The sequence below is a fragment of the Neoarius graeffei genome, chromosome 1, assembly GCF_027579695.1.
Source record: "Neoarius graeffei isolate fNeoGra1 chromosome 1, fNeoGra1.pri, whole genome shotgun sequence".
NCBI classification, from domain to species: domain Eukaryota; kingdom Metazoa; phylum Chordata; class Actinopteri; order Siluriformes; family Ariidae; genus Neoarius; species Neoarius graeffei.
Window position 1 is genome coordinate 58,924,956 of NC_083569.1, and position 12,321 is coordinate 58,937,276.

General features: G+C 41.6%; 1 protein-coding gene and 2 non-coding genes across 3 annotated transcripts; all 3 read left to right on the forward strand.

Moving 5' to 3' along the window:
- Positions 1 to 1,121: 1,121 nt before the first annotated feature.
- On the forward strand, positions 1,122 to 11,401 carry eif4a1a (eukaryotic translation initiation factor 4A1A). Its single transcript, XM_060935645.1, has 11 exons — positions 1,122 to 1,179; positions 2,318 to 2,366; positions 3,809 to 3,941; positions 4,177 to 4,316; positions 4,651 to 4,819; positions 8,029 to 8,138; positions 8,787 to 8,930; positions 9,189 to 9,326; positions 9,758 to 9,844; positions 10,030 to 10,112; positions 10,195 to 11,401. Exons 1-11 carry the CDS (start codon positions 1,157 to 1,159, stop codon positions 10,337 to 10,339), a joined length of 1,221 nt encoding a protein of 406 aa, XP_060791628.1. The 5' UTR covers positions 1,122 to 1,156; the 3' UTR covers positions 10,340 to 11,401.
- On the forward strand, positions 3,968 to 4,109 carry LOC132896777 (small nucleolar RNA SNORA48). Its single transcript, XR_009656166.1, has one exon. It is a non-coding gene; the product is annotated as a small nucleolar RNA SNORA48 (small nucleolar RNA).
- On the forward strand, positions 4,868 to 5,005 carry LOC132896796 (small nucleolar RNA SNORD10). Its single transcript, XR_009656172.1, has one exon. It is a non-coding gene; the product is annotated as a small nucleolar RNA SNORD10 (small nucleolar RNA).
- Positions 11,402 to 12,321: the final 920 nt, after the last annotated feature.

Below are 12,321 nucleotides of genomic sequence, written 5' to 3' on the forward strand. Positions count from 1 at the left end.
AGAAAGTCCTGGGTTCGAGCCCCGTGGCCGGCGAGGGCCTTTCTGTGTGGAGTTTGCATGTTCTCCCCGTGTCCGCGTGGGTTTCCTCCGGGTGCTCCGGTTTCCCCCACAGTCCAAAGACATGCAGGTTAGGTTAACTGGTGACTCTAAATTGACCGTAGGTGTGAATGTGAGTATGAATAGTTCTTTGTCTCTATGTGTCAGCCCTGTGATGACCTGGCGACTTGTCCAGGGTGTACCCCGCCTCTCACCCATAGTCAGCTGGGATAGGCTCCAGCTTGCCTGCGACCCTGTAGAACAGGATAAGCGGCTACAGATAATGGATGGATGAGTACAGGTGGTAGAATAAATTGTACGCAAAATTTTAAGATAAAATTTCTTGATCACAGGCCATGCCTTTTGGCTTGGTCTTAAACTCTGATAATACAAACTAATGGATGGCATGGTGGTGTGGTGTAGTGGTTAGCACTGTCGCCTCACAGCAAGAAGGTCCTGGGTTTGAGCCCAGCAGCCGGCGAGGGCCTTTCTGTGTGGAGTTTGCATGTTCTCCCCGTGTCTGCGTGGGTTTCCTCCGGGTGCTCCAGTTTCCCCGACAGTCCAAAGATATGCGGTTAGGTTAATATGGGACGGCCTTGGGCTGATGTGCCCTTGAGCGAGGCACCTAACTCCCAACTGCTCCCCGGGCGCTGTTAGCATGGCTGCCCACTGCTCTGGGTATGTGTGTGTGCTCACTGCTTCAGATGGGTTAAATGCAGAGAAGAATTTCACAAGTGTGTGATGAATAAAGTTTTTCTTTCTTTCGTACAATTGCCTGACCATGAAGTGGTTACTGAATATGATGAAATCAATCTGTCTGTCAGTAATATCAGTATATTATAGTTCGAACCAGTATCTAGTAGTTGTGTAATTGTTGGCCAATCCCAAATTTGTCGGAAATCATTGAGTCAACATTTCCGGTGATGTCACGTTGCCATAACTCGTGAATCGTGATGTGGGCGGGACTTCTTTGCTCCGTGAGGTAGAATTCGTCCAATCAGCGGTGACCGTGGCCGCCTCAGTTCTGAGTGATAGGTGAGTGCTCCAATCAGGTTTCTCTAGTCTGCTTCACTGCCCACGTATTTAGCACTTTTCTTCCCTTTTGACTTTCTTTGTGATAATGTCGGCGCAACATGAACATAGGTGAGTAAATGCTTACTCCAGTAAGTGTTTTGATTTGTTTTACGTTTGTAAAAATAAAATTTTAGCATAGCTGTCGGTATACCCGGGAAGCAACTGAGGTGATTTTGTGATATTTTTTGCTTGTACGAATCAGGAGTGAAATTATGCTACTGTAGCGGCGTGGCCTGTTAATACACTAATGCTAACTTGTTAGCTAGTTAACATGTATAAAGGAAATAATGCCGCGGTTTGGGATGACTTTATTAATTTAGTACGTTTTTCAAATTAAATCTAGTAATTAACTGTTCCAGGTGGGTGGGTGTAGTGTTTTTTAATCGTGATATTATAAAGAAATAAAGATATGCCGGGTTGCTAGCCGAATGCTAACAGCTCCTGTAGATGCCGGTTTCGGCCTCATCCACATGGCCGCCTCCTGAGTCCTGACTCTGTGTCGAGCACTGAGTTCAGTCACTGTTTAACAGTTTTGTGGGGGGAAAAAAACAAAAATCGATATGGTGCATTTTTTAAACTCGTGCCATATTTTGTAATTCTTCGCCAAGCTGCCTCGTGTGACTCAGGATTAAAAATATTTCGTGAAAATGAGCCTCGAGCACATGGCCTACTGATTTTAGACAAAAGAGAAGTGTGTTAGTGCGGGAGTAGGCCTCAGCCTCACCTCGCCTCGCCTCAATCTGACCCACACTGCCACGGGGTTCATTTAAACTTAATTCAGAAGTGATTATTAAACCATATTACCTTTGCTTGAGCTTTGATTCATTTCCATCTGCTTAATAACGGGTTATTTAAGCAAGTCTAGTCCCATTTGGTTTTATGTTCTAGCCTGTTGCTGCTATTAGTTAATCGAACTGACTTTATTCGGTCTCTGTACCTGGGGTCGTTTTACACTGATTATCGATGCACGTTTTATGAAGTGTTAATGCTGTTGTAGTGGTGCTTACATGGCAAAGACTAGAGGGTTGTGATCGAGGCCTCCTACAGAAACCTGCGACGTGTCTCCTGTGTCCAGATGAACCTTTCCTCCATTTCGTGTCTCTCTTCATAACCCTCTGGATTTATGGCTCTCATCTTGTATCATAGGAAGTCGGAATTGTTTGGAAATGCCTTTCTTTTATTTAATTTCCCATTCTTTATTTTTCAGACTTAGAGACAATGGCCCTGAGGGCATGGAGCCAGATGGAGTCATCGAGGTACGTTAAAATCTATGTTTGAAGTTAGTTGAGAAGTGTGATTGATTGTATGTAATGTGTTCTGTACGTGTAATTTGGCACCACGGATAACGTAAACGAACATGGGGTGCAAGTTGTCTTGATCGATTCTGCATTTGCAGCTCTGTTTTAATTTGACATCTATGTAGGACCAGGTTTCTGTTCATACTTTTGTTTCGCATACAAAACCTGTTAATGTATTGGGTAAAACCAATGTGGGATGGATAAGTTTCCATTGCCACTCAGTCTTCCAATACTGTAAAATAATGGGTGTCGTGTATTCCCACCTGACTGTGTTTAATGGGATGCTGCGGACCGTAAAGCAGCAAAAAAAATTCATTCATATCTGCCAGTCTTTTCTTTCCTTGTTTTGAATTTGCCCCATCACTTGACAGAGTGCGTTTACATGCACATAGAGAAAATCGAATTTCTACTGTTGCTCGACTGATATCGAAGTTCTAAATGCCATGGAAACACCTTAGCTAGGCTGAAATTGAACCGAACTTGATTTCTCGTAATCGAGCTACATGACCTAGATTATGCGATTTTTGCCGAGCTACTTAGTGCACGTAAACCCCGTCGAGCTACTTACTTCAGCACTGCCCCTTCCTGAAGTGACGAGACCACAAGCAGGAAACACGACAGCCTCGGTCGGCATGACAACAGTAGTAGCGAGCAGCAGAAGGAACAAATGAAGAGAAAATGGTGAGCAGAAACGTGCACTTCTGGAGCAATGAGGAGACAGAGTTCATGCTCATTCAGCTTAAGGAGTTGAATATATTAAAATTCATGGACGGGAGAAAAACGCGCAATGGAGAACACGGAACTGATAACTTTGTTTACACTCTTGAATAGCTCTTCATGATGACAACCGGAAGTGTACCAACACGATGGGGCGTGTAGCGCCACCTGTGGCTCGGGTGCACAATGTACCTCACACAATAGCTCGATTTCCTTGTGTGCATGTAGGATTGGATTTCTCTGGCACCCCTGCTGGGACCCTTTGCTCGATTACCAACAGCAGCTCGATTTGGATGTGCATGTAAACGTACTGATTGAGGCATGGTGAGGATCCAGTTTATGTAGGTGTCTGTAGTTCTGTCACAGTATTGCAGCAACATCATGGCTGGTCACATGTTAGTCCCATGGTTCCAGTTCCCAACAGAGCATTGTCAAAATATTATTGTTAATATTACTAGGTCACCAGGAGTAGATTAACATTTTAGCTTAATGTTCCCATATGATACCTTTACAGCACAATAGTGATTAAGCAAGTGGTTTTCACTGTGATCATGAATTGGGTACTAGTGATATCCTTTCCGTATTTGTATCGTGTTAGCACTTTGAGACCTTGATGGATCACAGGTGTTTGAGTTTCAGCTTCATGGCAAGGTGGTTAACTTTGTTTATAATTGTCTCTTTAGGGCAACTGGAAGGAGATTGTCGACAGCTTTGATGACATGAACCTGCGCGAGAATCTTCTCAGGGGAATATATGCCTATGGTTTTGAGAAACCTTCTGCCATTCAGCAGAGGGCAATTCTCCCTTGTATCAAGGGTATGTATTTTGTAAAGACTTTATTTTACCCTTATCAACTGGGCAAGGCAGTGTCTGCTTATGGCACATGGTCCTATATCTGGTAAGGGAAGAGCAAATGCAGTCCATGTTCATCCCAGTCTACTCAGTACCGTGAGCGTAAGACTGTTTCATGCTATGGACACAGAACAAAAACGCACTCCTGCTTCGGAAGACTTCATCTGCCAAGATGTTTAATTCAAACATTTTTGTTTAGGGTATGATGTCATCGCTCAGGCTCAGTCCGGAACAGGGAAGACGGCTACATTTGCCATATCCATCCTGCAACAAATTGATATTGACCTGAAGGCCACTCAAGCCATGGTCCTGGCCCCGACCAGAGAACTTGCTCAACAGGTGAGACTCGATCTGTGGTTGTGCTTTTTCAGTTGCGCACATGTAATTGATCTTGTGTTGAACTGGGGACATATCAAGCACTTGGATTATAGCAATCTCGAGCCCCTTACCAACTGGGCAAGTTGGTGTCTCAGTGGCGGCCCATTTTCATCCCAGTCTGCTCGGTACCATGAGTCGGACTGTTTCATGTTGTGGGCAAATTTTTTTTTCTGGCTCATTAGCATGTTTCCTTGGCCACTTGTGTTTGGACCAAGGTTGTGAAGTTTATCTAAAGCAATACCTTTTTATTATTTTATAAAAAGCTTGACCAATCTGATATCTATCCAACTTTTAGATCCAGAAGGTGGTTCTTGCCCTTGGAGACTACATGGGTGCTACCTGCCATGCATGCATTGGTGGTACCAATGTCCGTAATGAGGTGCAGAAGCTCCAAGCTGATGTGCCCCACATAGTGGTTGGAACCCCTGGACGAGTCTTTGACATGCTTAATCGGCGCTATCTCTGTAAGCACCACTACTGCCATTTTTCTTCTGTTACAAAGGGCTTAAATGCTGTAATGATGATCTCCATGCGTGTCAACTGACTCCAGAGTCTTCTGTGCTCCTCTGTCACATCTCAGCGTTCTGTTGGGTTGTGTATGAGGTTCAGGGCTCTCTGGAGGTATGATCTGACCCCACTGATCTGAACAAAACAAAATTGTGAGCACTGAAGTCATGCACTACAATATTATTTAGCAACTTCTAAGTTAATGGTGTTAAACTTGGCTGCATGTACTGTATGTACGTTCAAACTGAACATACATAGAGGATATTATAAGGTCGTATGAAGCTTATCTTTGTGTGGTGACTGTACATCACATTGTTCGCTGTGCTCACTTGATATATTTTTCAACACGAGAACATGTCTTTGTGCCACCATGTAATGTTCTTCATATTATATTGACACATCCACAAAAAAGCAAGTTGGACACAATTTTAATTTTGAACTGGTTTGCTATTTTGACTAGTCAGTGAGAACACAGGATGATGTCATTGGAGTGAAATATTGGAATTGATTATATATAAAGGCCACTTTTTTGATGGAATAAAAAAAAACGTGTTCTATTCCCTTCTAGTGGGTTTATTGATGGCATGCTTATCTCTCTTATCCTCCATGTATTACGCCACTCTACCCAATGGAGAATGGGTGTGTAATATTGTTACAATATTAATTGCACAGGGGAAATAATATTTGGCTTGACTGCGCTAGCGTTGGCCTTCACTAACACTACACTGGCTGGAAGGTAACTGGACTGCTGCACTAACAGCATGTGGGGGGGTGTAACAGGGAAGAGAATTTTCCGCCAATCGGTGGATTTCCGGCTTTTTCGGACCAAAATGATCGTTTTTGAGATCGATGTAAATCCGTTGAGAAATTTTCAGGGGGGTGTATAGTTAACGATCTGTGGTCCCTTTAAAACGTCTTGATTCTTGGTGGGCTCCGGGTTAACACACTCGAGTCTTTCGACATGTCATAATTAACATTCACTTTTGCGACAATGTTTGACACATTTGTGGTAGAATTTTTGGGAAATCGCGTGCAGTGTATAAACATGTGTGCATGCTCTCCATGCGTGGCTTGCAATCACCGTACATACTGTTTGACGATACGTGTTTGGTAACATCGGAAAGATGCGTGTTCAGGCGGGATATTTTAGCATATCGACAATGGCAAAAATCCTAGATAAGGAAGAAGAGGATTGAGCGAGGGAGATTGATAAAGGTGCAGGGATAAAGAACTGTTTTCGATGGGCTTGGTTTGAAAGAACACTGAATGTCGATCACAACGAAGCTCGGTGATCACATACGGAAAATAGATGTCCCAGGAAAAGTACTTTGCTCATTGTGTTCTGACATGATAAACTACACTAGTAGAGAGGCAAGGACTATCAAACTTCACATATACACCAAAAAACACAAAGGTAGGTCGAAAATTATTTTGCCTGTTCAATGATACATTATAAAAGATAATGAATATCGTACGAATCAATGCCATGGGGTGTGTGTCAAATACATGTCATATAAGTGTTTGTTTATCTTTTTATAAATGGGGTTAGCTTATCTAATGTAGCATGTTGGGGAAAATCATAGTATCATATCTATATTTCTGATAAAATTTTAGGTATGATACCATGTATATAACTCCTACTTATTGCTCATTTCATAAGGGGATGGGGGGATTGCTGGTATGTGCCGCGTGGAAGCGTCTGCCCAAATTTTTTAGGCCGAGATGAACTTATAGTTTTTGATTTTAAAAAAATTCCAATATGTACTGCCAATTGTACATGCCTGTTCTTTTAATTCAAAATCACCATCTTGATCTTCAAATTGACCGTATGGTATATGCATTGCATTACACAACATCCTGTCCAGATAAAATCTAGTTAGTACACACAACAGTTGAAAGGGAAGTGATGAGTGATGTTGAACGTTGCCTGCTTAATATGCAAGACCTCCTGCTACCATGATAACATCAGAAGAAAGCTTCAGAGAATTATATGATAGAACTTTTTCTGGTTTGCACTTCATTTTAAAGGATTAGAGTATTCAAAGACATGAATAGCAAAAATGCAGAAATATAATACTGTAGAGCTCTTGTTTATATTAAAAGGTGCTTTTTTTTTTTTTAAATCATCAAATGTGAATTGATTAAAAACAAGTCTCTTGTACCATATTAATCATTTTCACCTGGTAGTCCACCAAGAAGGGGAATTTATTTCCAAATACATTGCAACTTTTTGCTGATAAAATCAATGGTTTTGGGGTATAAAAAAAAAGCCAAAAATCATTAGCTCCTGCCCCCTGGGGCTCTGCCCCGGGCCCTGCTGGGCGCCTGCAGCCCCCAAACCCCTGGCTTTTTTCAGACTTCAGTATTTTTCATTCTCATCCCTGGTGTAAGCTCGTGTTGGCCTTCGCTAAAACTAGTGGTGACTGCTACACTGGCTGGAAGGTAATTGGACTGCTGCACTAACAGCACGGGGGAGGGGGTAAGCTTGTGTTGGCCTTCGCTAAAACTAGTGATGAATGCTACACCAGCTATAAGGTAACTGGACTGCTGTGCCTAATGGCACCGAGTGACGCTAGCATTGGCCTTTGAGAATGCTGATATGAAATGTGTATGTATAACGATAATGGCAGCTTTTTTTTTTTTTGTGGTATATCGGATTTATTCTATTCAACTAGCGTAATGTTGAACTTGTCTTTGACTCCATTATCATGCTAGCTGAATGGAATATATCTGATGGACCACTCAAATCCAGCCAGTGTTTAAATATGTCATGAAGAGCCGTGATGTATTTCGTATGAAAAATGTGAGTTTTTCAACACGAAGATAAACTTCATATCTTTTGAGCCAACGTGTGACTTTTTTTCTTTATTATATATACATTCACAAAAAGTACTCCATCAATTTCCTCACAAGTGATGCGCAGTGGTCGTTGTCGTGTGTCGTTCCCCCCCCCCCGATGTAGTGCACATGAAAAATGAGTGGCATGTTTCCCAGTAAAACACTTGTCTCTGTATGTGTGTATTTTATTTGTATGTATGTATAAAAAAAAAAAAGTTGCACACATACAATGTGTGTATGTTTAGTTTGAAGTTGTTGAATGTATTTTCCAAGGTTTGTTGGCTTGTACTGTAAAACACTGAACATAGGGAAATATTCTGTTTATCAGCTCCCAAATATATCAAGATGTTTGCATTGGATGAAGCTGATGAGATGTTGAGCCGTGGATTCAAGGACCAAATCTACGAGATTTTCCAGAAGCTGTCTACTGATATTCAGGTAAAAATATTCTGCATTGGTGTTCACTATCAAAAGTCAAAGTCCTTCCCATGCCTTACAGTACCTGGTATTCCTAGGCAGTCTCCCACTCAAGTACTAACCAGGCCCAACCTGTATGTGGCGCGTCGGGCGGCGCCGATCTCCGTTTCCATAGCCCTCGGCCTCTCGCCTGTTACATAGCTAGGGTTACAGTGGGGGGGCTAGTCCTCTGGTAACCACGAGAGTTTAACTCCCCATGCACATCTGTATTGCAGCGTGCCTTGCAGTAGGTACCATTGGTCTTTGGTATGACCCGACCGTGAATAGAACTCACGATCTCCCGATCGAGAGGCGGACACGCTACCACTAGGCCACTAGTCGGTATGGTGTTCACTATACCTTTATCTAATCATCTTTTTCCATGATGGGTCTTTTGTATGAGAGTATGTAGTCTTCTTGGCCAAAGATCCCTCTCCCCCCAGCCTTCTTTGCTGTGATGGGAACAAAGTTCTTTGGTAGAGTATTCCTGCTGCTCTCCACAGTGACTGGGGCTCCCCGTCCCTCTTCACAACTAATAAAGCAGTTGACACTTGTGATTTATTTATTTATTTTTAAACCAGCATTGTAAAGTTGTTTCAGTTATGCTAATAGGTGTTTGTTTTCCTATAGGTGATTCTGTTGTCAGCCACCATGCCTCAGGAGGTACTGGATGTTACCACCAAGTTCATGCGAGACCCTGTAAGGATCCTGGTGAAGAAAGAGGAGTTGACCCTAGAGGGTATTCGTCAGTTCTACATCAATGTGGAGAGGGAGGTAAAGGAGCTTCATTTTATTCATTTCTGGATGTATGTGTGTGTGTGTGGTCTCTACTTCATGTATTATAAAGAAACAATTCCTCAATGTAAGGCTGAAGCACCATCTGATGGCCATACCTTGTCAGTACACAAGTGGAAAGACTTTGCTTAATCAAGGTTAACTGACTACTGTTGCCACAGATATTCTGAAGTTCTTGTGTATTTAAGCCCTTTTAAGTACTCGGTGTGTAACTGGCTCCCTTTGCACCCATTTTAGGAGTGGAAGCTGGACACCTTGTGTGACCTGTATGAGACATTGACCATCACTCAAGCTGTTATCTTCATTAACACTCGCCGGAAGGTGGATTGGCTGACTGAGAAGATGCATGCTAGAGACTTTACAGTCTCTGCTTTGGTAAGTGAATTATCTGAGAACCTGAGTTAATGAACCTGCATGAGAATCTTCTTGAATACATGTGTATGCTTATGGTTTTGAGAAACCTTTTGCCATTCAGCAGAGGGTAATTCTCCCTTGCATCAAGGGTATGTATTTTGTAAAGACTACTTATTTTTGTATTGGGGAAGTGTTCTGTTGCTCTTCTGTCACCCTTATCAACTGGGCAAGGCAGTGTCTGTTTATGGCACATGGTCCTATATCTGGTAAGGGAAGAGCAAATGCAGTCCATGTTCATCCCAGTCTACTCAGTACCGTGAGCTTGAGACTGTTTCATGCTATGGACACATTTTATTTTATTTATTTTTTTTTATATATAAACTTTTTAACTTGGGACTTGAAAGATTTTGATTTTGCTAAACACCAGCTAACCAGTTGTATTGGTTTTCTAGCATGGAGACATGGACCAGAAGGAAAGAGACTTGATCATGAAGGAGTTCCGCTCTGGCTCGAGCCGTGTCCTCATCACCACTGATCTGCTGGCAAGTTTGTCCCTTAATTTAAATGTTAACTTGGAGTCAGCGTCATGGGTGTAACATGCAAGCAGCATATTGAAACTTGGAAGATGAACTAAATTATACTGTAGCAAACTCGTATGTTTTGTGTGGCTGAATACATTTTTGGCCTCAATGTCCACTTCATTAATGCACCGTGTTCTGTCCACCAGGCTCGAGGCATTGATGTGCAACAAGTTTCCCTGGTCATCAACTATGATTTGCCCACAAACCGGGAGAATTACATTCACAGGCAAGTACTGACCACAGCTTTCCTTCAAACGTGTATATAAATAAGGATTTTTAGGAATTCTAACTATGATTACTCTGTTTAGGATTGGGCGTGGTGGCCGTTTCGGCAGAAAGGGTGTTGCCATCAACATGGTGACCGAGGATGACAAGCGCACACTCAGAGACATCGAGACCTTCTACAACACCACTGTGGAGGAGATGCCCATGAATGTGGCTGACTTGATCTAAAACACATTTCCACTCCTTTCTTCCCCGTTTTCTTTGTCTCCTATTTGTCTGGACTTGTACATGTTCCTTTCTCCTCTAAATCCATCACTCTGCCCCAATGATTCACTGTTCACAATAAGAAGTTTATAAAATCTGCACCGTGGCTATCTTTTCAAAAGACTTTCTTGAGTGTTCTTTTTAGCATTTAAAGATGATTGAATCTGGAGTGAGCCTTGTGCAGTGATGCTATCCCCATGACCTGTTTCATCCACCTATTTTATTGTTCTGTATATTTGTATCTATTGACTAAAGAGCTGAGCACCAAATGGTTGAAGTGGACCTGTTTATTTGACTTTCCATTTTGCCATAAATTGTGGCTGCTCTAATAGTTTATGGAAAAGTGTGGCTGAAAATATCAGGTGAGGAGTGAAATTCTCACTGTTCAGTCAGGTATTTGGGTATAGGTCTGTTTAGAATTCAAAGTATTAATTTGTGCTTTCAGGGTGGAATGTAAGCTTTTTTTTTTTTGCGCTGCAGTGCTTGAACGAAAACACTGCCATCACTTGTTAGAAATTGCTGAATCAATAAGCGTTGTATTATCGGACTTTTTTTTTACATCTTTAACTTTGTGTATAGTGCCATTTTACAGTAGCATTTTCTTCTAAATAGACATCTCATTTCACCAATGCCATACGTGGCTCTGTGTTGGGACATTATCGCCACATAGTGTATTGTATAGAATCTGTGTAAGTCCTGTATTGAGGAGTGTTGCTCCAGTAACCTACCTCACCAAGAGATATTGGAGGGGTCTTTTGAAGGACCAAACTACAAATGACTATGTAGAGATTCTAACGTTACTTTTTTTTAAAATTTTTCCTGGTTTAAAAGGCCTCCCTTGTGGCGTGGGAGTGGAGGTTTGGCTGTGCAGTTTACATTGCTCAGTGCTGTTTTTTAAATGAATTTATTAAAATGTGATAACCTTTTTCAGACAGAAGCCGTGTATTAAACTTTTTCTACATTGGATTCTGTATAGTATTTATTTTAATTTTCTTAAATAAAGGTATTTCTTTTTAACAAGTCAAACGTTTTCTTGGGAGTCCTTTGAGCCAGGTTGCCAGGGTATGGTTTAGAAGACAGTTTAGTACAAGATAAATGGCCTAATTTTAAATTGTTCAAGAACTCTGACTCAAGCAGATCTAAGCACAAAAACTGATTCTTTTTGAGGTCGTGTGACCTTTACGGAAGAGGATTACGGCCACTGAGAGGGGGGAAAAAAGTGAGTTCTGACTTTTTTTTTTTTCCTCAGAATTCTGAGAGTCAGAATTCTGACTTTAATCTCAGAATTCTGAGAATAAAGTCGGAATTCTGAGATTAAAGTCAGAACTCACAGTGGCCCTAATCCTCTTCCGTAGACCTTCATTGACAGTTGTGGAAATTTTAATTAGTCTCTCCTCTAAAAGTATGCTGGCATGAGGCCATGCAAGAGGAATGCTGTTTTAATTGTGCATCAGGTTTAGTCCATTTATAGAAGTGAATACTGTTTAGATTGTAGACAAGATAAAGTAACAAAAAGGTCCAACTCCAGGCATTGAGGTCACAACAGAAATGATTCGACAAACCAAACTCGGCTCATTGTTGATGGCCTTCGTAATTAGTTTGTGGATTTTTACTGAGATATTGCAAATGGTCTATTTTAAGTATGTGTTTAATCAGATGTGTTCAAATCAAAGTCCTTCCCATTCCCCAAGGCACATGTGTGTTATACAATGAAAACTATTAAACTTTGCTGTGGCCCTGCCTGCACTTTTGACAACCCACACCAGGTATAATTTGTATTGGAAATTATTTAATGAGCTATGTGACGCTAAGTCAGACACTGGGAAACCATTCCACCACCAACCAAGGAGCTTCAGGGACTGCTTTTGTTAATTACATGACCTGATGTGAAGTCAAACCAAGTGAATTTCTGTATCCTTTTAGGCTGTACGTTTGTAGCTTATGTT

Coding starts and splice junctions, on each gene's coding strand:
- eif4a1a (XM_060935645.1), top strand. CDS start 1,157: ATGTCGGCGCAACATGAACATAG. Junction 8,931..9,188: donor ACATCAATGTGGAGAGGGAG/GTAAAGGAGCTT, acceptor CACCCATTTTAG/GAGTGGAAGCTGGACACCTT. Junction 9,845..10,029: donor TCCTCATCACCACTGATCTG/CTGGCAAGTTTG, acceptor TGTTCTGTCCAC/CAGGCTCGAGGCATTGATGT.